Consider the following 24073-nt stretch of genomic DNA (forward strand, 5'->3'; position numbering starts at 1 on the left):
GATGTCATCGGTAGCTGCGATGAAGGCGGTCTCGGTGCTGTGGTTAGCTCGGAAACCGGACTGCGATGGGTCGAGGGAGCCGTTTGTCTCGAGGAAGGCATTTAGCTGTTAGTTGACGGTCTTCTCGATGACTTTGGCGGGGAAAGGGAGGAGCGAGATGGGGCGGAAGTTCTTTAGGTCCGTGGGGTCTGCGGTGGGTTTCTTCAGGAGGGCGCTGATCTCCGCATGTTTGCAGCTCTCCGGGAAGGTGGCAGATGCGAAGGAGTTGTTAATGATGTTCCGGAGTTGGGGTGCGATGATGGAGTCGGCTTTGTTAAAAATGTGATGTGGACAGGGGTCGGCTGGGGAGCCGGAGTGGATGGTGTTCATCATGAGGGTGGTGTTTTCAGTGCTGACGGAGGTCCAGGTGCAGAGTGTGGTGGTGGGGGGCGTTGGTTCGGTGGTTGGGTGTGTGGTCTGGGCGCCGAAGCTGTTGTGTATGTTGGCGATCTTGTGGTGGAAAAAAGAGGCGAGTGAGTCGCAGAGGTCTTGTGAGGGCGTGATGTCGTTGTTGCTGGCGCTGGGGTTGGAGAGCTCTTTAACGATGCTGAAGAGTTCCTTGCTGTTGTGGGAGTTGTTGTCCAGTCGTTCTCTTTATACTGTCCTTTTGGTGGTGCGGATCAGCTGGTGGTGTTTGCGGATGGCGTTCTTGAGGGCTGTCATGTTTTCTGTTGACTGGTCGTGGCGCCAGGCTTTCTCGAGGGTACGGCAGGATTTCTTGGAGATTTTGAGGTCGTCGGTGAACCACAAGGCTTTCTTGCTGCCGGGTCTGCTGAGAGGATTCTTCAGTGGTGCAAGGGCATCGGCGCAGTTGGTGAGCCACTGCGTGAGGTTGCGGGCTGCTTCTTTGGGATCTGTAGTGTTGGTGGGAGGGTTCTGGCTCAGGGAGGTGGTGAGCTGGTCGGTGGTGATCTTGCTCCAGCATCTTTGGGGAGCCTATTGCAGGTGGTGGTGGGTCGTGGTTTTCCTGAAGTTGAAGTGGACGTAGCTGTGATCTGTCCAGTGAAGTCCCGTGGAGTGGCTGAAGGACACGTGGGTGCTGGAGGAGAAGATGGGGTCAAGCGTGTGGCCGGCGTAGTGGGTGGGGGTGTTCACCAGTTGCTTGAGTCCGAGGTTGTCCAGCAGGGTGGTGGTGGTGGTGTTGTTGTCATTGTTGTTTTCCAGGTGGAAGTTGAGGTCCCCAAGGAGGATGTAGTCTGTGGAGGTGAGGGCAAGCGGGCTGATGAAGTCTGTGATGGCTTCGCTGAATTGTGTGCGTGGTCCCGGGGGTCTGTAGATGAGAGTACCTCTGAGAGTGGTCTTGGGGTCGGTGTGTATCTGGAAGTGAAGGTGCTCGGCGGCGGTGAGGGTGTCGTCGGAGTTGGTTGTGATGCGGATGGTGTTTCTGTGGATGATGGCGATGCCTCCTCCGGATTGGTTGGCGCGGTCCCTCCGGGTGATCTTGTAGCCCGCCGGGATGGCTATGGCGATGTCGGGGGCTGAGGAGGCGTTCATCCAAGTTTCTCTGAGGAAGGCGACGTCCGGTGCTGTTGTGTCGATGAGGTTCCAGAGTTCAACGGCGTGTCTGTGGATGGAGCGGGTGTTGAGCAGGATGCACTTAAGGTGGTTGTTGCTAGTGCCTGGCCTGGCGGGTGCGGTGCAGGTCCGGAGGCAGGTGAATTTGCAGGCTTGGCAATTGAAGGGTCCATGGGTGCGTTTCGGGGTTGCTCAGTGGCAGGCGGGGGTCCGGCCGGTGTTGAGTGCGTGGAGGGTGGCGGCATCGTAACTCAGACGGGTGGGCTGGCATGGTCGAGGGCCAGGGGTCCTGGCGCTGGTCGCGGTCCGGGCACGGACGGGCGCAGACGGGCTTGCCTTTGGCGCGCCAGCGGCGCGTCAGCTGCGCGTGGCCTCCATATGAGTGGGAGAGGGAGGGAGGGAGGAGCAGATGGGAGGCAGGGTGGCCAATGGGGAGCGAGGGGGCGGGGCCGCGGGGGACGCGAGCGGCGGGGAAAGGATGGTACAGAAGGCAAGAGGGGGCAGGGGGCGGGGAAGAGACGGGCATAGTGGCAACAACGCACAAAACAAGCACAAGGGGCACAAAAGAAAAGAGGGGGGAGCAAAAACGCACAATACGATCCCAAGGGCACAGAAGAAAAGAGGGGGAAGCTAAGACGCACAATACAATCACAGGGGGCACGAAAGAAAAGAGGGGGAGCTAAAACACACAACAGGGAGCAGTGAGAATGAGCAACAGATCAGTCTGCCGAAGGCAGCAACCACGAGGCAGCAGCGGTACACAGGGGGTCTGCGCGGTGGCAGAGGGAGCGACCTGCCTGATCACAGGGTCAAGGGTCGCTAGAGAACGCCTGACATATTCATTGTGATAAGCATATGATAAGGCCAATAAGAATTTGAAGGTGGGTTATATAGTTTTGAAGCCTTGGTTACTTTGCCACATGGAATGTCACAGGTTATCATAGAAGGTAATGAGATAGGTTACGCCCTCCGACACACCCTTGCATTAAATGATTTACAGTGTGGTAAACTTTGAGATCTTAAAATGGATAATATATTGTTTCAATCATGTATTTTAATTTTGATGACACTATGATGGTTTCCGTCTTGGAAAGATTATGATCAAAATTGTGGGTCTGAGTTGGTTATGGTGACAAGTCAATGTTAAGGCTGTAGGCCTGATTGGTTCATGGAGAAAGTCATAATCGTTGTATTTGGAAAAAATATGAAACCAAAAGCAGTAGGCCTCAGTTATTTACTGTGAAAAAACATATGGTTAAGCCAATAGGCGGTTAAGGGTGGATTATGATTACACTGTCTGTGTTAATGCATACAAACAGGCATTGTGTTACGTTGAATATTTGTGGGAGTTAAGGATTTTCCTTTTGCTCAACCCGGGGGTAGAACATTTCAAACTTCTGTATTATCTAATAACCCCTTTTAGTTGAGCTTGTAAATAGTTTTGCCAGCTCTGTACAAATTCGCAATTTTGTGTCAGGATGCTCATAGTTGTTTTGAGAGAACACTTAAGCACATTACAGCAGGACTGAGCTTGTCATGGTGACAAGACAATGATAAAGGCTATAGGACTGATTAAGTGTGCTAATTTGTCAGGCAGCCTAGGTCTGGTTTGCTTGTTACAAAAGGTTTTGACAAAGGTACTAGGCCTGACATATTTATATGAAAAACATACCATATGTTAAAGCCAAAAGGCCTGTCAACAGATATTTTGTTACATGGGATCTCACAATTTAACTTAGCCAATATTAACGACTGCAGGACTGATTCGTTCACTGGGAAAAAGTTTGTCAGATTCTCTAGGTTTGATCTGTGTTTTATGAAGTTACAACACAAGTTATAGACCTGAATGGTTTAATATAAGCTCATATGTTAAAACCAATTGTCCTTTAAGGGTGGGCTGTTAAACGTTTGTTAAAGCCTGTACACAAGTATGTTAAAGCCTGTACACAAGTATTTTGTTACATGTTATCTTAAAAATCACCTTAGTATGGAAGGGTTTTTGCGTTGCTTACCTCGTGACTAACCCCAGGGATATATGATTTGTACTGGTTTAAACACTGGCCAGACAGGTTTTGTTATATTGCCTGTCAGTGTAAAAAGTCATTCACAAATACATTAGAGATTTGCACAATCATTCATGTACATACATAGATGGTCCTTGGATCAGCCTTATTTTGCTAATTAATGTAATTGACATTCGACTTCTTCCTATGACACTATATTGCATGGGGAATTAGGGAAGCCCTCATCAGTCACTGGCTCTGTAACATTGAGTGTGACATAACTGTGTTTGCTCACATGTGCACATCCTCCTGAAAATAAGTGAGTTGTAAGTGCCAGGGATTGTGGGTTAGTCTTTCAGGTTTTTAAAACCTATTTTATTGAATTTTATGGTATATAATGGGCTGTGGCCTGCTGTATACATTTTGAACTGTGAAGGCAACAAGGGGACCCGTCTAGGTAGCTGAGGACCTTGGGTAATTAATGATTTTTAAGAAAAACAAAGGTCCTAAACTTTTTCAATGCAATTATGAGCAATAAACATAGGCTTAGATAAGAACTATGTCTCTCTTTCTCCAATGTCCAGCCGGACAGAGCAATATTTATTTCCAAAATACAAAGAAGAAGATTCACGGTTACGTGAGACACAACACAGATCAAAAACTGGGCACAAGCCTGTACCAAGTAAAGGAGGGGAGAAAACAATACATGGGGAAAATGACAGGCAAACAGATTGGAGCAAAAAGGTGGCTTACAGTACAATGCAATCTTGTGTAAGCACAAGCCAACAGTAACTGCAACACATATTGTACAGATGAAAAATGCAGTACTGTTAAGTTATGGGTTACAGTTACACAATTTAAAACAAATACGAATTGACGCGCCATGATGAAGGTACAGTCCGGGTGGCTCCCAAGCGACGAAGCGCGACATAGAAAGTGCGGTGCAACTGGTCCTATGCAATATGTAGTATTCCAGTTCGTGTATCACTTGCCGTTCGGCTTTCTTCGGAACTCCTCGCACACCATTGGCTCTGCGGTCCTTAGGGCTGGCTCGTCACCTCTCTAGCCTGGAGTCCGCCACTCATTGAAGAAATGACTTGAACCATGCCGCTTTCTGAAACAAGTCGACCTGGAGCGAAGAACAGCCTAAGAGACGCGGGAGGGCACGAGCGTGACGCCGTGAGCGTGCACGTTGCCGTTCCCTGCGGCTCATGCCAGTGGCGACGCCTGCAAAGCGGTCTTAGAAGCGCGTTCACAGATCGGTGTCTGCTCGTGCACCAGTCTGTACCACTTGGGAGGCTCAATACAACGACAATAAGGCTCGCTAGAGGAGCGCTTTGCGCTGCAACGCCAGGCGAGCCCTAAAAATGAACAGGTCTCTTCTGGGTAATCCTAAAGCACATTTTACACATAGAAAAGTAACTACTGCTGCCTTGATGTGAAATATACATAATACAGAAATTTGCAGAGCAACATGGTGTAACACAGTGCACATATTTGCCAAACATTACTGTATTAACTCTGACTCCAGAACTAATACCTTTGTAAGGCAGGCTTCCTAGTGCAGTTAATTTGCCAAGGAATATTTTTGTCTCTTCACCTTTCCTTTTGGAACTCTTCTTCAGGTTTGTGCGTAATGTGCCTTGTTCTAATATTCTACTCTTTATGAATAGAGCTGGTACCATGATAGAGAAGGAGACGTTACCTACCTGTAAATCTAGTTTTCTGCTTTGGCTATTCACTCTGAATCCATAAACAACATACTTGCATCCCCGTCTTTTCCAAATGATTTGGCAACAAGGCTGTAAAATGTATGCTTCGTATAGTTTATTTCCTCCTCAATGAACTGCCTAACTGACCCTACACTGAATGATGGGTAAGCTCAGAGCCTCAGAATTCCTTAAAGGTGCGGTGTGATTCGACACAGTGTGCGCTCAGCCTGTAAGAGGCTATATTTTTCCTTTGGATTTTTTTTAAATGGTACATTTGGCATTATCCTGCGGTTAGTCATGACTCCGCGCTCATAAAAAAACTGTTCTGTGCACCGGAACACGTGGGGAGCTATCTGGCTGGGCGCGGACGCCTGAGGACGCGGACGGATCAGAGATTTGGCATCTACGAGCAACGATCGCGGCAGCTACTCAAAATGGCGGCCGACGGCGGTGCCATGTGCTAGCAGCAATGCGCTACAGCCGGACCCATGATCGCGTACTCGACTGTGGAGGCCCTTGGAACTTGCCGAGCATTTCAAGTACATATTGATATCTATGGAGTGAGCGTTGAACTGAACCAGCAGGCTGCAGCCTTCGATACTGTGGATCATAAAATCCTTCTCGGCCGGTTGCAAGGAGTAGGAATCGGAGGCCTAGTACTATCATGGTTGGAGAGTTTCCTTTCCGGGAGATCACAATCTGTCAGCCTGGGCCCCTTCCGTTCCATCTCCAGGGGGCTCACGAAGGGGGTGCCACAAGGCTCCTGCCTTAGCCCTACATTGTTCAATGTATATGTGGCCCCCCTTGCTGAGATTGTGCGGAAGTATGGGTTCACACCGATCTCCTATGCTGATGACACCCAGCTCCTCTACCCTTTCAGCTCCCTTGACTCTAAAGTCAAAGAGAACTTTGCTGAGGGTATGAGGGCGGTGTCACATTGGATGGCGAAGAACTGCCTCCAATGCAATGTCACAAAAACTGAGGTCATGCTTTTTGGCAAAGCAAGCATTCTTTGGTCCCCTGACTGGTGGCCAATAGATCTTGGCCCAGTACCTTCACCTAAACATCATGTGAAGAATCTTGGGGTGAAATTGGACCAAAAGCTGACCTTGAAGGAGCACACCAATTACGTCGCAGGATTGTGCTTTTATACTATTGGCCTGCTTAGACGTGTCTTTCCGTATCTTCCTGCTTCTTACAGGAAGACACTTGTGCAGGCATTAGTGACCAGCCGTCTGGACTACTGCAACGGCCTGCTGACGTTAGCAAATGCTGACGCAGTAGGTCGTTTGCAGGTGGTCCAGAACACGGCAGCAAGACTGGTTATGGGGGCACCAGCTAGGACCCCCTCCAAACCCCTGCTAAAGGAGCTGCACTGGCTCCCAATAAGACAGCGCGTCGATTTTAAGATCTGCTGCACGGTCCATAGATGCATTTATGGTATAGGTCCTAAATACCTGTCTCAATCTCTGGTGCCATACCAGCCCAGTAGGTCCCTTCGCTCAAGTAGTCAAGCCTTGCTAAAACCCCCGTCCACAAAGAAGTCCAGACAAGGAGACCGGGCCTTCTCCTCAGTCGGACCTGCCCTATGGAACAAACTGCCCCTTGAAGTCAGAACAACTACTAATTACCTATCCTTTAGGAAAATACTAAAAACTACCCTTTATCAAGAGGCATTTCTGTCCATCTAATTTAATGTTCCTTATTCACTGACTGAGTTTCCTACTGCTGGCATAGCGCGGAGATACCCTTACGGGATTGATTCTTGCGCTTTAGAAGAATTTAAATAAATAAATAAATAAACGGAGAGCGGCTGTCTGGCCCCAGGGCACCCAATCAGATAAGTGATGTGCTCTAGTTTGAAGGAGGGTTACGGCGACGGCAGCAGGGCAAGGAACGGTGCAGCGGCTGTCGCAGAGGAGATAGCTGCATTGGCCTGAGGGTCTGTGCCGGGCGGGAAAGACCCCAAGCATTCACTCGATTGTGCCTGACCGTAAAATGGCGGTCCCAGGCCACCCGGCCAGATCAGTGCTGCGCCCCCGATCACAAGAGTGCAGCAGCGGCGGCAGGACAAAGAACTGTTCAGCGCGGCCCGTGGAGGAGTTATATGCACTAGCCTGAGGGTCTATGCCAGGCCGAAGCCTTAACCCTAAAATAGCGGTCAAGGGAGTTCAGGCATTGCAGGCACCTACAAGGAATGGCACCACCCCTATCTCAAAAACAAAAAGAGGAGTATCCACTATGAATCTGAAGAACAGACGTATCTGGAGGACCGGTTCTTGGCAAAAAGGAGGAAATTCATCCTTTTGATAGAAACCCCTCACTCACCACCTAGTGGTGACATGCTTCATCATCGGGGTCCACCTTGGCGTCCTAGCGACACCAAGGTGTGCTGCGACACCTGGACTACAGTGGAGCGGGTTGTGGCTGTTGGTGCAAAAAAATGTTAAAAATTGTCCTGGTTGTACTCAGAAAAAGTAGTTTTAATTATAGAGCAACTGAACAATGTTTTAAAAATATATACAGGCGAGATCCTGGTAGGGAGGGTTACGACCAAGGGATCTCTATATGTGTTGAGTGGTCAACATGTTTCTACCATAAGGGCTATTGCCCGGTATTCGTCAGGACCAGAAAAAACAGGTGGACAGGGGGTGCGTGCTCCCTAAAAAGCACACCCGTCCTTGATCCCCTGTGTGCCTACTGGCAAAAATAGCCAGTGGTGGGTGCTGCTCAATAAAATAAGTGAGCTGGCGAATAAAAAAGAGACCTGTGAGGAGAGAAGGGTGGATAAAGAACAATCAGGTATTGAGTGATAGACTTACTCTCCTGTAACGTCGTGCAGTCTCTCAGTGCAATGGAAATATAGTGCCAAAAGAAAGGGGAGTGGGTCTCCAGATATACATAATACCGTGGTGAAGGAGTGAGATACTAGTCAACATCTATGCCAAAGGATAGGTGCACGCGAGTTGCATGCGGTGCTAGCACGACCCAAGGGGGATTGAGTATTGAGTATAAGATACTTGTGCTACACGGAACAGGTCTGTCACGTGGTGCCTAGACTACTCGCAAGGTATTAAATGACAGTTAAAGTTATTACCCCCAACCCGCCCAGGCCGCGCCCAAACCCGGAAGCGGCCGACTCCTCTTTACCGCGTCCAGCTGCCCTCGAAATCACTAGCCGACTTGAGCGGCGCAGAGATTTACAACGCTCGCGCTCTGTTTGTTTCTTACAGAATATGTTACTATACAGGCATTGACCCTACGCCCTGCCCGTTGAAGCGCAGAGTACTCTTATTCGAGTAAGCCCAGTCCCATGTCATTTTGAGCTCAAGTGTGTCCCTCAGTGTTACATGTGTGTTCGTTATGTATGTTAATTTAATGTTATTCACTTACACGTTTGAGTCGGATGCTGACAAATGTATATAGCACTACCGAGTTACAACTATGCCTTAAATCACCCCACCGTACATTCACCTACAATGGTAGAGGTACCGCCCTGTCATTTAATACCTTGCGAGTAGTCTAGGCACCACGTGACAGACCTGTTCCGTGTAGCACAAGTATCTTATACTCAATACTCAATCCCCCTTGGGTCGTGCTAGCACCGCATGCAACTCGCGTGCACCTATCCTTTGGCATAGATGTTGACTAGTATCTCACTCCTTCACCACGGTATTATGTATATCTGGAGACCCACTCCCCTTTCTTTTGGCACTATATTTCCATTGCACTGAGAGACTGCACGACGTTACAGGAGAGTAAGTCTATCACTCAATACCTGATTGTTCTTTATCCACCCTTCTCTCCTCACAGGTCTCTTTTTTATTCGCCAGCTCACTTATTTTATTGAGCAGCACCCACCACTGGCTATTTTTGCCAGTAGGCACACAGGGGATCAAGGACGGGTGTGCTTTTTAGGGAGCACGCACCCCCTGTCCACCTGTTTTTTCTGGTCCTGACGAATACCGGGCAATAGCCCTTATGGTAGAAACATGTTGACCACTCAACACATATAGAGATCCCTTGGTCGTAACCCTCCCTACCAGGATCTCGCCTGTATATATTTTTAAAACATTGTTCAGTTGCTCTATAATTAAAACTACTTTTTCTGAGTACAACCAGCACAATTTTTAACATTTTTTTGCACCAACAGCCACAACCCGCTCCACTGTAGTCCAGGTGTCGCAGCACACCTTGGTGTCGCTAGGACGCCAAGGTGGACCCCGATGATGAAGCATGTCACCACTAGGTGGTGAGTGAGGGGTTTCTATCAAAAGGATGAATTTCCTCCTTTTTGCCAAGAACCGGTCCTCCAGATACGTCTGTTCTTCAGATTCATAGTGGATACTCCTCTTTTTGTTTTTGATATATTTCCTCCCAGGGGAATAGGAGAAGTCTCTAGTTCACTTTTGGGTGAACGAACTCCCTTACTCTCTTCTTTGTTTGGAACCACCCCTATCTCCACACTGTATTGAGAGGGCCTTTTGGGACAGAACTAGAAACAGAGGGAGAAACAGCCTGGTAATGGCGGCTGTTTCTCCCTGGCAGACCCTTGCTCTGTTCATCATGCCGATCCTCTGCTTAGTTTGCCCCCCTTTCATCTGGATTATAGAAAATTGTGGGGATCCTCTGAATTCGTTCATCAAGGACTCATCCCACCCTGCGTTACCTCAAGATGGTCGCCTCATTCATTGGCTCTGTGAACTCTCCATCGACAGCTGGGACCCAGCCATTTTGACTGATGCCCGGTGGAGCTACCTCCCGAGCTCAAGGGGAGATGGGCTATGGATTCCCTCCTTGGCCATCACCTACCCAGCCGGTGCTTCCCCCTTCACCCTACCCCCTACCGCTCTACTCTTCTCTTCTTTCTAGCTATTGACCCCTGCCCTCACCCGTCCTTGCTTATAGTTCCCACCCTGTTCATCCACTGGACTTTATTTGAACTTTCCCTCGTCAGTTGAGACCTAGCTATTTGAATGATGCCCGATGGAGCTACCCTATTTCGCTAAAGGGGAGACGGGCTGTGTATTCCCTCCTCTGTCGTCACCTACCCAGTCGGTCTTTGGGAAGACATCCCTTCATCTCTCCTGCCGTCTTTTCCCTCATTCTCCCCATTCACACTTCCCCCTTCCTCCCTACTTCTCTCACCTTTCTTTCCTCTTTAAAGGTATTGCTTATTTTTGATGTAATGTGTAATTGTTATCATTTTCTGTAACATTGTGTAACCAAATGTAAAGCGCTCTGAAACCTACGGGTAGAGCCAGCACTATATAAAACTCAATAATTAAATAAAAAACTGTGTTTGTATCCAAATACAATATGCTGTTAATTTGCCTAATTGGATCTGTTATTTGAAACCTAATTTGTTTAAAGGAAATTGTAGAAAATGTTTCCTTTTATAGGCATGTTTTTGATCTGGAAAAAATATTTGTAAAAAAATGTTTAAGGGATACTTCACATGTGCAGAAATATTCTACTGTTTATGGGTTCACAGGGAATACCCATGGCAGAGAAGTAGAATTACAGGAAGTTAACGTTTGCTTCTAATACTGATGAGGAAGACTGACCGTAATAATGCTCTTATGACGTAATATTTCTTTTTATTTTGGACCTTATTCATTTTCTACAAAAGGTACAGATAGATGACAGAGGTGAGAAATGTCTCACATACATAGAGATTTCTACTGAAACATTAATTTAAAAAATCATGGGAGGAGCTACATATCACAGCTTAATCACAGTTTAAGCACCATACTGAAAGTCGCCCTTCTGTTTTCATGGTGGTCCTCAATCTTTGGGACCAGAAGCCTTATCTGTCTCTTCATTGGTCCCAGTCCCTCTCAAGTGGAACAATCATTTGCAATGCAATAGGTCTCACATTTACGCGAGTTTGAGCTATTAGCATTGTAAATGACAAGGCCTATTAGTTTTGGTTTTTAAAACATAAATAAAAAGCATTGCAAATGGTTGTTTAACTTTACCACTGAGCACGGCGCCCGCTTCAAGGACACCGCACTCTTTTTTAAAAAATGTTTTAACTTTAATACTGAGTGCGGTGTCCTTGAAGCGGGTGCCACGTTCGTGTTAAAGTCCCACCCCCCAATTTTTTTTGATAAAGAGCGCGGTATCCTTGAAGCGGGCACCGCGCACCCTATGAAAGTTGAAAAAAAAAATGTTAATTAAAGACTGTGGTGTCCAAGAAGTGGATGCCATGATCAACATGAAAGTTTAATAAAAGTAACATTTTAAATGATCGTGGTGTCCCTAAAGCAGGCACTGCGCTCATTATGCAAATACCAAAAAAAGCAGCCGCCATTGTCCCCATCGGTGCCAATGACAAAAATAGTGCTCCCCCACTAGATAAAGCAGATCGTGTAATGAGCCAAGTAAAAGGTCCAGTCGTTATGGGCCGTAACAAATGGAGATAAGGCAGTACCAAGGCGGGACTAACAAGCCTATTTACAAATCAGAAGCCACCATTTAAGAAGGACAATGACATAAAGCCAATAACAAATATGGGCGGAGAGTGGGCTGGCTGCTTGTGCATAACCTAATACAATAAGCCTCGCAGGGTGAGCAGTGCATGTGCGCTGCCGCTAGGCTCGACCTAAAAACAGTTATGGTGCCCTACCGGTGGCCCTCAAAAGGAGCCCACAATATCTAATGATATGAAAACCAAATAGAATAGGGCGGAGCAAACAGAGTATTGGGAATGAAGAAGGGTTACAAAAATTATGGGAAGCACTGTTAAATAAAGAGAGCAGACAGACCTATGTAGTACAGAGGGTCCGGGCGAAGGCTTTATGGTGTGGAAACCCGATGGACAGCAGCAGGCTGTGGTATTTTTCTCAGAATATTCTTAATTAACAGCTCTTGTTCTCTTCCTAACCCTCCTTGCAACTTACTACATTACTGCTTAGAAAGACAATGCAGGTAATTATGATAAAGAGTAGGGTTTAGTGCCACTGTTTTCCAAAGAGGCAAAAATAATTTGTAGATAGTCTTGACGCAACAGAAATATCTATATGCAATAGTTTCACCATCACAATTAAGATTTTGCAATAGATAATCGACAGATTTCCCTTGTAAATTCCTTTGAGTTTTCATGTACCAGTTTGGTAGATAAGCCAGTGTTCTTCTGTGAGCTCTCAAGTTACCCATTTGAAGGAAAATGCTGGAAATCTAATAAAAATGTTTTCACATACCAGTTTCTTTCGACTCATAAGTTCTGTCTCTGTTCAAATTTGTTTTTTGTTACAAACAAGGTCTAGTGATACTCACCAAGAATAATTTTAGTGCATTATGCCTTTTGACTTCTCTATATAACTATCTTATGTCATTGACCATCTATATTTTTATCTAGGTGGAGATTTTCTCACATTCCTAAGAAAAAAGAAAGAAGATCTAAAAACTAAACAGTTAGTGAAATTTTCAGTGGATGCTGCTGCCGGCATGGCTTACCTGGAATCTAAAAACTGTATCCACAGGTAAGTAATATATTTGCGGCACGTCAAATACACTGCGTTTCTTGGTCTTTTTAATTAGTTAAGTCCATCATTCAGTGACATATTTAAGTGGTGTTATCTTTTAACCATGCATAGCTGATATTTCCTATCAGTTGTATTTTTAGAATTAACCAACCACAGTAGCAAAATAGTTGCTGTGTGCTTCCATTTATATTTCTTTCGTACGTCATGCATCTAAGCACGCGGTGTCATGGTGGCCGTTCAGCTAATAACTTTCTAAATGTTTAACAAAATCAATATATGAGTGGTTACAGGGTGCTAGACTGTGACCACTAAGATGGAGGTCAATATTACAAGTCAGTTTTAATAAATGATTACTCGTTGTTTCACCTAGAAACCTTATTTGAGATGTTGTTTTTGCTTCTGGTCTTTGTAGCCCTTCTTGTCTGCAAGTTGGTGTAAAACTTTTTGATTTAGAAAGCAGGTCTTCATATTTATTTTCCCTTTGTGCCAAATATTCATGCATCTACATGAGGAGAACTAAAAACCAGATCGTTTTACCCATGTAAAATACAGGTTGTGCTCGCATTGCCGCAGAGAGCTCAGTCAAGTATAGGAATTTGGCAGTAGTCCTCTGCTGTTCATTAAATAAGTTAAGTCAGTCACTCTGCCAAACAATCATTAAAGTTGGAAAAGCTTTACTTAACTCACCTATTTAACAGCAGTTATTCATGTACGAATGTGGTAAGCATAGCTGCCAAGGTTTCAGATTGCTATGTGCGATATTGTCATGTTTTCAGTGTAATTATGAGTGACATTTACGAGTGACACTTACTTGCGAGCAGAAAATCAAGCATGAAGATGAGGGAAACATATCAGAAGTTAGACCCATTTGAGCTACGGGAAACTAAGAAGATCATGCTACTGCTGCAAATGCCGGAGGTGGCTGGCTCATAATTACAACAAAGTTATCAAAATGTCACACATACCAGTCTGAAACCTTGGCAACGATGAAAGAGGGCGGGCCTCTCTTCACATGACATAGCATTGAAGACCGTGCCCATACTCCTGTTCTTGACACCAAGCCTTCATTTCTCACATATTTCATAAAAGTGATAGGAAGACTGTGTGTTTTATCCTATTTCTGTTTAATTGCTTGTCTTGTACAATGCTGATCATATAATAAACTTGTGAATTTTGGATGGCATATTGTATTGACTAATAAGAATAAAAAGGCAGAAGCATTGCCAAATGGGCAAAAATAAAAGATGAGCAGCCTGCCATGGTGAAATAAGGAGAATGAAACAAACCACTTTTAGCAGGCGGTGTTTGCTGTCCAAGACGAGGTCATGCAAAAAAGTAATGTAATGGGAAAAGGTTTATCACTTGCAGTGGGGTGAAAAGGTTTATCACTTGCAGTGGGGTGAACTGAGTTTGTAAAGCTGCCACTGCAGATGCCACCTTATTCATAAGCGAATGCTGTAAGCAGGAAAGTAAGACTTTTGAAGTATCTACTAATAGCAGCCTCCGATGTCACCACTAGAAAACAATAAAAAAGCGTACTTCTAGATAGCAGGTCACATGGCCGAGCTAAGAATTGACACCACAAAGAGCGAGCACTTGGGTTTAGACTGCAGAACCACAGGACTCTAACAGGATGTGAGAGGCCCTAACATAAAGCTCAACTGCCTCATATCGCTATATGCCATGAATTAATTAGAGTCAGCTCTCTGACTCGCGGACTCTGGCTGCCGCCGTCAGCAGTGTCATGACAGCATGATTTCTGGGCAAGTCAGAGAGGCTGTGAGACATACACAGTGGTCACAGCCAGGCAGGCTGTATTATTTCGAAATGCCACTGCATTAAAGTGAGCTACCATGGGAACCTGCGCACCGCCCCCTACACAGATAACTTGCCTGCATAAGTCAATAAGAGAACTGCATGCATGTGTAGCAATGAGGAACCATTTATGTCATTTAAAAAGAAACTTGCTGCATTTATGTTTTACCGTTGTTTTTAGAACAAGCTTCTTCGCACGGTTCAGCCTGCAGCGGAGCTTCTTTTACTGCTGCAGAGTAGATCTTCTCGCCCATGCTGTCAAGATAGCCCCCCTCCTTACGTGCTCTCTGATCTCTCCGAAATCTAGACCACCGTCTGACAGGCTCGAACTGAAAAAGTTGATATCTGTTCAGAGTTATGACCATTTCCTGGTTCCTTGAGAATCTCGTGAGGTTTCTTTCTTGCATTCTTCTTATTACGGCGCCACCCGCAAACCAGCCAGGGCAAAGCTGCGCCTTCCTCCAAACTTCCCGTTCCCCGGCAGGACAATCAATGTGACGTCCCCCATGGCGCACATGTAAGCAACAACCGGTCTGGTCTCATTGGACACAACCTGGGATCATGACGTCAGGCCGCTGCGCAGCGCCCATGATCACATATGATGTTGAATCTATCATAAATCAGGCACGGTAGTCCAGTTGTCATCGTGAGCCTGCCAACACTGCCTTAACTCCCAGTGCGAGAGCCAAAGCCTGCTGTGGGAGCACAGTGCACGAAGTTCACGCTACGGGCGGCGCGCTACTGCTATGTGCCCTAGGAGCTCTAGGTTAAGGTTGAGATACAATACAGATATGCGTGACTAAACACTGAAATGCGTTAGTATCACGCCTGATGCATGATACTTGGCAGGGCTGGGTAAGGGTGGGTTGGGTAACGAGGTGGATAACAGAGCAGTTAAACAAAAAATCTCTATGAAGCAGCCAGCACTGGCTGCTTCTTAGCACTTTGTTTTCTACTGTTACTTGGGAAGGGGGAGACTAAACCGGGGCGGGTGGAAGTGGGAAGAAGAAACAGGGACGGGAATGTGGGGGGGGGGGATAGGTGCGGGAAGTACTGGATGAGCAAACTATGCAGGCAAAATCAGTTTGATTTGTGGGTTACCCAGGATCACCCTGCGCACTGAATTTGTATTTGTATATGGACCGAGTCTCCATCTATGACACCTTTTTCATCTTGGATTGGTGGATTACTATACCACATCAGTGACTCAACTTTCCTGTGACTTATCCTTACATTATCTACGTGCATCTTTATCAATTGATAGGTATTCCTGAGGAAGTTATTTCAAACGAAACGTGTTGACTTTCCTGATCTTATCCAAAACACTTATTTCATCCAAGTGAATTACATTACATCCTTATGCTCTGAACAGGAGGCAAGTCAGCTGGCCCTTGGACCCTGTTGACTTTGACTGGGCTCTGGAGACGATTTCTTATTGAGTAGTACACATCAGACTCAACCCCTCTCCTTTGCTGTCCACCAGGTGCAGTCCACGACGGTGCAGACTCTGTTTGACGCTTCCGCAGGGCAGTCCTTCCTTATTTCTTCTTCCATTACAGTCGAGATCTGAGTTCGGGGTGTCCTACTTATGCTCAGACAATGCCCTCAAGGCAGGATGCGGTTGGTAGCCAATGGGCTGCCTGGTTCACTTCCACCGGATGAATACTTCCTGCGAAGTGTGGCATTTGGGCATCGCAGGATGCACTGTTCTGCACACTTCCAGTATGGCAGGACCCCTCTCCCGGCATGTGGAGTTCCCTAGCCCAACCCATAGGTGTAGCCAACAAGGGACCTACACACCCCTGGAAAACAGGTATGGCAACTGGTTTTCCCTCTCCAGTCCCTAGTGCCACCCTGTCTGCTTGAACAATGGAGCCCACCCTCTCCCAAGTGTTACCCATTTGCCCTTCAAAGGTGCCTTCTCCTTTGAAGCTCTCCTTTTTGGCCCAACCCCGTATGGCTTCCTGTAGGACCATGCCACTGTGGTATCCTTTCCTGGGAGTAGGTAGCACATTTGTCCAGGTGGGCAGAAAGCTGTCTCGGCGACAGGACCCCGTGTGCAACTGGTATGGGCACAGGGCGAAAGGCAACTTTGCCAAAGTTGCACACTGCAGCTGCTTACATTATTTCCAACCTGAGAATCAAGTCTGGCTTAGTGTAACAAGTTCTTTGATACCTGAGTTGATCCACTTTGGTCTCACCATTTCAGAATTAGCAAAGCTTAGGGTGTCAGTGTTTAACTGCACTCACTGATTGGGTGACCAAGCTTTCTGTTATAACTTAACATAATTTATGCCTCCCTCTTTTCTCCCTTCCTTTGCCCTCCCCTCTCTTCTCCCTCCGCCACCCCTCTGTTCCTTTCCTTCATGGTTCATTCCTATTGAAGGCAAATTAAAACGTTAACACTTGAGGTACTGCGTTACTCTCTAGTGGTCAGAGGAGCAAGAAACTGGTTGTCAATAAACTTCCTTTCAACTTACCTGGAGTGGACCTTTCTTCTTAACACTTTCCTACAGTTAAAAACAACATTTTGACATTTTCACTATCAGAACATCTAAAATTATAAGTTTCTGCCTGTGGTATATGTTGCTCCTCGTCTAGGAACTCAATTGGCCTGCCATAGGGGTGATATACACATATGCCAGTGGGAGTCTGGCTTTTCCATTACTTTAAATGGCAAAGTCTGACTAGCAGCTTAAACTGTTCTTCCACCCTGCAAATGGCAGGCTGGAGTCTCGGTTTAATCGTATCAGAAACGGGGTGTCACAAGTTATACTGCAATCCATAGGGGGACCTTCTAACTCATATACCCTGGATACTGTTTACTAGGGAATTACATATAAGTTTGCTTACCCAATTGGGTAAGGTCCAATTACACATACCAGTGTAGAGGTAAGAGCACAGGCACTGGGGTCTTGTTAGCATGCGTCAGTGCACTCTCGGAGTCAAAAAAACGACAGCATCAGTCCCTAAATTGGCGGGGATCATACAAAAAGAGGCATTTCCTTACGGACACATTCACTTGTCTCCCTGAAGAGGGAAGTATCTACAGAAAGGTTTCCTCTCTTGGAGAAAACTACGTACATGTGCTAAAAGGCTGACAAAACCATTGTTACCAATTCCTTGACAACTGCTTCAGATCAGGGTCAAGCCCATCACTGACATTCGTAATAAAATATGTGAACTCTTGTACATTTCTATGCAATTAAGTACTAAATTCAGTTGGCAAAAAGTCTCTTTGTAAGACAACCAGGGCACCGAAGTTTACCACTTAGTTTATTGAATTTAAGTTATATGGCTTTGCTCTGTTTTTTGTTACAGTTCTGCTCTTTATTAACATACAAGGAAGGGTGCAACAGGCAAAATACTTTGAGAATGTGTGACCTGTATTATACTGATATAGGGCCAGATGCACGTAGGTAATCGTTTGCGAATAACAAATAGCACGTTTTTGTGATTCGTTATTTGGTAATCGCAAACAACCATGTACAAATGTGTGTATTACACATTTTGTGATTACCAGTGGGTTGCAAACAGGCGCAGCTTCTCCATGTGGGTGGAGAAGCGTTGCCTCACTGCTTTCTCGCAGGGCGAGTAGCAGAAACATAAAATGGTATTTTAAATACCATTTTATGTTTCTGCTTCTCGCATTGCGAGAAAGCAGAAGTGAGGGTTTGGTTGGGGGGCGGGTAGGCGTGCCTGCTGGAGGGCAGGGGAGGAGTGGCTTGCCCACTGTTGTGGGCCCTGACTGTTTGCTCGGCCCCAGTGCCGACCAAACCAGTCATACGCACTCTGCATTTTCTCTATGAAGGCTGCATGCAGCCTACGTAGAGAAAATGGCCTCCCCATAGACCCCTGTGGGGTTGGCGTTGTGATTGGCTTAGGGAAGGGGGAGGCTCCCTGCGACTGCTACCTGCTGTACAGAGGACGGACGACGCTGGACGGGCCGGCAAAGATAAGTTAACTTAATTTTTGTCTTATCATTATTATTATTAAGATTTCCACCCACGCGACCCCCTCCCACACCCACCCGCGAGTCATACTGGCAGCGACTGGTTGCAAATAATCCTTCTTCATGAATATTAATGAGGCAGATCTAGATTTGCGACCAATTGGGAATTGCAAAAATCCCAGAGATGGTTGCCTGCAGGGGTCAGCTGACCACCCTGCCTGTGATTGCTTTTCAATCAAGGATTTTTTTTTTTTAACGGAGCCTGTTTTTCTTCAAGGAACACGATATGTGTTTCAAAAAGAAAAATGAAAAGTTTTCTTTTTATTTTTGAAGAGTAGGTAGAGGTCCGTGGGACCCCTGCCTGCTCTTAAAAAATGTTTTCACAACCATTCACAAAGGGAAATAGTCCCTTGGGGACCCTTTCCCACTTCTGAATGGGTTACCACCTACTTGAAGTTCAGTTGCAAATCATTGTTGTATATCACTGAGATTCGGTATTAGGAAGGGCCAAATTTGCGATCTGTAATAGGTTACCGAATCACAAATAGGTATTTGTACATTTCAAAAAGCTTTTTTGCTCTTTGCAGACGGGCAGATTTGCAGCCCGTTTGTGAACACAAAAACACTTTGTATATCTGGCCCACAGTTCCTTTCAACTCCACGCCCAATATCCAGGCTCTAACGAGTCCGTCCCTGATATCCTTGCAGCAGTTCCCAATGGCTACTATATACTTCAGACCAACAGGCCTACGGGCAAGCTCAGGGGAGGGGTTGCAGCTATTATCCACCAAAAACTTTGGTTCACTTCATTAGGGATTACAGGCCTTTGCCCTCATTACCCCCAACTACAAGGCAAAATGATCTCCCAACTAGTTATCAACCATGCTAGAATCATTGTAATTGGAGACTTTAATTATTGGCCCTCTGATGCACAGGAGAGTGCCAGCTCCCTAGAATTTACTGATCTCCTGTCAGGAATGAACTGCATTCATCATGTGATCGAGGCTACCCATATAAAGGGACATATTCTGGACCAAGTCTGGACTTTCAACTTGGAAATCTCACGACTATCAATTTCCCTGTGCACATGGTCAGACCATCACCTTATCACATTCACAATGGCCTGTGCCCCCCCAACCAAACCCTCCCTGGTGGTAAATCATCTGGCCAGAAATTGGAATCGAGTCAAAATCAGCGATTTCTGCACACTACTGAAGGCCACATTGCCAACTGAACAGGAGTCCCTCTGCAATCAGGCAACTAGCATCAAGCTATGGCTTGAATCAGCTAGCGACAGCATAGCCCCCTTTAAAAGAACTACACTTAAGCATCCCCATGATGCACAACGCTGGTTCTCTGACGATCTGAAACGGAAAAAAACTTGCCCTATGGCAAGCTGAGCGTAGCTGGAGACGGGACTATGCCTCAGGAAAAAAAAACACTTATGTAACCCTGTTAAAAGAATACAAAAACTCCATCCTTCAGACTAAGGCAGCTTATTTCTCCTCAAAGATTATATACTCAGCTAATAAGACCATGGATATTTTCTCCATTGTCGATAAGCTTGCACAACCAGATAGGGATGGCAAAACCTGCCCCCTCGCAATCCTTATGTGACTCCCTTAACTCCTATTTCATTGAGAAAATCGCCACCATCAAAGCCAGTATTCCTACTCCCACACTTTCGTTCACCACCTACCACGTGTAAAAACCCTTCTGTATTGGACCAGATCCCCCTGATCTCTAAGGAAGAATTTTTTATCCTACTCAAAAAAGTTGGATCAGGTTCCCCTACCGATTGCTGCCCTCCCCATATCTTACAGGAGGCCTTCCTTACTTGTTCAGGCCCCCCCCTCTCATTTCTGAACAACTCTCTTAAACAAGGCATTGTCCCAGAAACCTTCAAAAATGCTGACATTGTCCCGATCCTGAAGAAAAACCCAACTCCGACCCCTTGGTCCATAGTAATTTCCTCCCAATCTCCTTACTCCCCTATCTAAGTAAAATTCTTGAGGCCCATGTTGCTAACTATCTCAGCACATTCATTGAGCACTCTCATTTCCTCGACCCTCATCAGGCAGGATTTAGACCAGCACACTCCACGGAGTCAGTCACAGTTCACGGAGTCAGTCATCTTAGCAGACATGGACGAGCTAAGGAGAGGGGCTGATAAAAATCTCACCCAGGCCCTGATACTCCTGGATCTGTCAGCCGCATTTGACACTGTTGATCATGGTCTCCTGATCAACCTTGTCAGTAATGCTGGCATCCAGGGTCTGGCATTGAGGTGGATTTCCGCCTTCCTCTGTAACCACTCTCAGGCAGTCCGCCTCGCCAAATTTTCAGCCAAGAAAAGGAATTTTACTTGTGGGGTCCCCCAGGGTTGTTCCCTTTCACCCCTTCTTTTTAACCTATACTTGCTACCTTTGATTTGGTCCTTGCGCAAAAGAAGAGTCGAAACATTCACCTGTGCTGATGACCTCCAGCTGGTGTTTGATATTGACTCCTCTAACACATCAGTATGCAACTTTCAATATACCATGAGCTTTATCAACAAATGGATGTATGTCAACCAATTGGAACTTAACCCCGATAAAACTGAGATGATCCTAACTGGAGGAACTGCCAACCCGTGGAACTCTAACTTTAGGCCTCCGCTCCTAGGTAGTCCCCCTCGCCTGGTAGGATCTGTAAAAAGTCTAGGGATTATAATCAGCAACGATTTGTCTATGAAACCCCAGATCAGCGCGGTGGTTTCTGCCTGCTTTTTCTACATACGCAGAATCCGTAAGATCTGCAGATTCCTGACTACCGAGGCCCTGCCCCTAGTCACCTTAGCCCTGGTTACCTCCCGAATTGATTATGCTTACTCACTCTGTCGGTATTCCGGCATATCAACTTCATCATTTACAACTGGTACAAAACCAGGCAGCTAGGCTTATCCACCACCAACCCAGACATCAACATGTCAGTCCTCTGTTGAAGAGCCTCCACTGGCTCCCGGTGACTAAACGCTGTGCCGTCAAGCTGGGCTGCACCAACTTTAAAGCCCTTGCCGGGGATGGCCCAGCATTCATCTCCTCAAGGATTCAGCGCTATACCCCCTCTCGTGAACTGCGCTCCTAACATCTGACTCTGCTTACCATCCCCGCCTTCAAACGTAAAAAACACGGTGGTCTCAGATTCTCAGTCCTGGCCCCTCAATTCTGGAATTCACTTCCAGGGCCGGACTGAGAACCAAAACCGGCCCTGGCAAAGTGCTCGGCCGGCCCCCTGGGAGTGCGACCAAGCTCTTTGCCGGGGCCGGTTTTCGGCCGATTTTGTTACAGAGCCGATTTTGCAGCTATGCTGCAAAAACGGCGCTGTAATAAAAACGGCCTCCAGGGCCCAAAACCGGCCCCTACCCTTGCGGCGCACCGGGGGATTGCCCGGTGCCCGCAACGGCCAGTCCGGGCCTGTTCACTTCCTGCTGGACTGAGGTCAGTAACCTCCTACGCTCAGTTCAGAACACTACTCAACACCTTGTTATCTAAGGCATACGAGTAAAGCATCTGTTTTGCGTCACTGTCGCCCTCACGCTCTCAGCGCCATGAAACCGCTTGGTGTATGTGCGCTTACAAGTAACTTTAACATAACATAACATTTGTATGGCCAGAATAATACTTCTGTGGCTCAACTGCCATATTGACATGTTCATACAAGAGAGAAGAAGATCGAATTGCCAACTTATGCCAAGGAATTTGAAGCAAATTCAACTTATTTTGCATATGGGCATTTTGGCTTGGTATTTAGGCGAAATGATGCCTACCACTAAATGTCGCCTTTGTTACAGTGTGCAGGAGTGGGAAAAGGTGATTTTTCTGTTGACAATCGCATTTCTGGAGTTATATATTTACTGATGCCCTGTTTAAGAATATGTTCCATTAGTGCTTGTGGTGCCTCAGTAATCCTCTCCATAAACCTTTGCTTATTTGGTGTTTTCACTCTCAAGAGAGTCAGTATAATGTAATCTAAATTGTTTGGGCTAGGGTTTTTAACAAATAATATATCGTTTTGGTTGTATGTCAATACAACGTGGTGTTTACACCGCACTACCATTACAACGCTGGTTTTACAACGCAAGTCGTTACCACGACTTGCGCTGTAGGGTGATGGACTTAGGAATAGTAAGATTTACTATTCCAACACCAGCCTACGTACAGTAGGGAAGGTGTTGGAATAGTAAATCGACTATTCCTTAGCCTAGAGCGCCCTCCAGCGCAAGTTGTGGTAATGACTTGCGTTGTAAAACCAGTGTTGTAACGGCAGTGCGGTGTAAACACCGCGTCGTAATGGATGTTCCCCATCGTTTTGTAAGGGGTTACAAATTTATCGTAAAAATGAAACAATTTGTACTTGACCAAGTGTTTGTCCTTGAGGTAACACATTACTTGTTTAACTTGTAAAATGTGCAAAGAAAGTAATTCCATTCTTTAAGAAGAGTTATTAAGTGAGGTAAAGGGGCTATTGGCACAGCAAAGAGCAGTAAATTACAGAAACATTCTCCAGCTAAAATGATGTCCTTAAGGTAGTGTTTATTGTATTAGATTGCGGCTTACAGTTTTACCAATCCAGACAGAATAATTTTTCAGCTAAATGGATTGAGAGTTTGCTGTTGCAAATCTAACTTGCAGGCTGGAGAATGTTTTATTTGCCCTGAACTATCACTGCGGCCTGTGCTCATATATTTTAGTGATCCTTCGTTGGCGAGTCTTACAGCAATGTGTTTGTGTAATTTTTCCATTTATTCCAGTTCTAGATTTTGTGAACTTCTTGCTTCCAATAATTGCTCTCTCTGTAACCTTCAGTGTTTTATTTTACTTGTTTGTCGATGAGATATACAGATACGTTTCTCACGAGTTGGTGTGCAGTGCGCACTTTGCACACGCTATCTGACATCATAGCACTAAGTGCACTGGCAGGTCTGTGGAGCGGACCCGGCCCTATCACCCAAGGATAAAGTGCTGTGACCGCACTGGCTCGAGGGGTGTCCTGAGGCGATCCATGAACTCCTCCATTTCCCTTTCAAAAGGATGCCCTGTGGGTGGAGGGCACGCGCACTAAATATTAGGGGTGGGTGGAATTTGCGCAGTTGCCTTCCGCAAACGGCACGAAAACTCTTCGAACACGTGGAATTTTGCGTGCTCGCGGAGATTATGCTGCGCTTGTTGTAATCTATGCAGGCTAATCAACTGGCTAATCAGTAAGTGCTACCTCGTTGGGTAGATATATAGGGCTTTTTCCTACACTATAGCTGCGTAAAGGGACAGAAGAGTTGTCTCCCTCCAGTGACTATATGTGTCTGTAACTTTGTCACCGCGCCGAAGGTCACCGCTGCTATGCAAGTTCATGCCTCTTGATTACAAAGGGTCAGAGATCAATCAGAGCAGCAGATGAGGGGAACGCAGCCTCCTGGTCACAGGAACCACACGGGGGTTGCGCTTGAGAAACTCATGGATGCAAAGACCTCCATCAACGACTACAGCGAATTGTACACAGATTGTGAAG

General features: G+C 46.2%; 1 protein-coding gene across 1 annotated transcript in view; it reads left to right on the plus strand.

Annotated features, from left to right (window-relative positions):
- FER (FER tyrosine kinase) overlaps positions 1-24073 on the plus strand; it is a 1039778-nt gene that overhangs the window by 789974 nt on the left and 225731 nt on the right. Inside the window, exon 16 of the mRNA XM_078675464.1 lies at positions 12633-12756. Within this exon, the coding sequence (XP_078531590.1) occupies positions 12633-12756 (124 nt within the window). The remainder of the gene's footprint in view (positions 1-12632; positions 12757-24073) is intronic.

This window comes from Lissotriton helveticus, chromosome 2_1, assembly GCF_964261635.1.
Source record: "Lissotriton helveticus chromosome 2_1, aLisHel1.1, whole genome shotgun sequence".
NCBI classification, from domain to species: domain Eukaryota; kingdom Metazoa; phylum Chordata; class Amphibia; order Caudata; family Salamandridae; genus Lissotriton; species Lissotriton helveticus.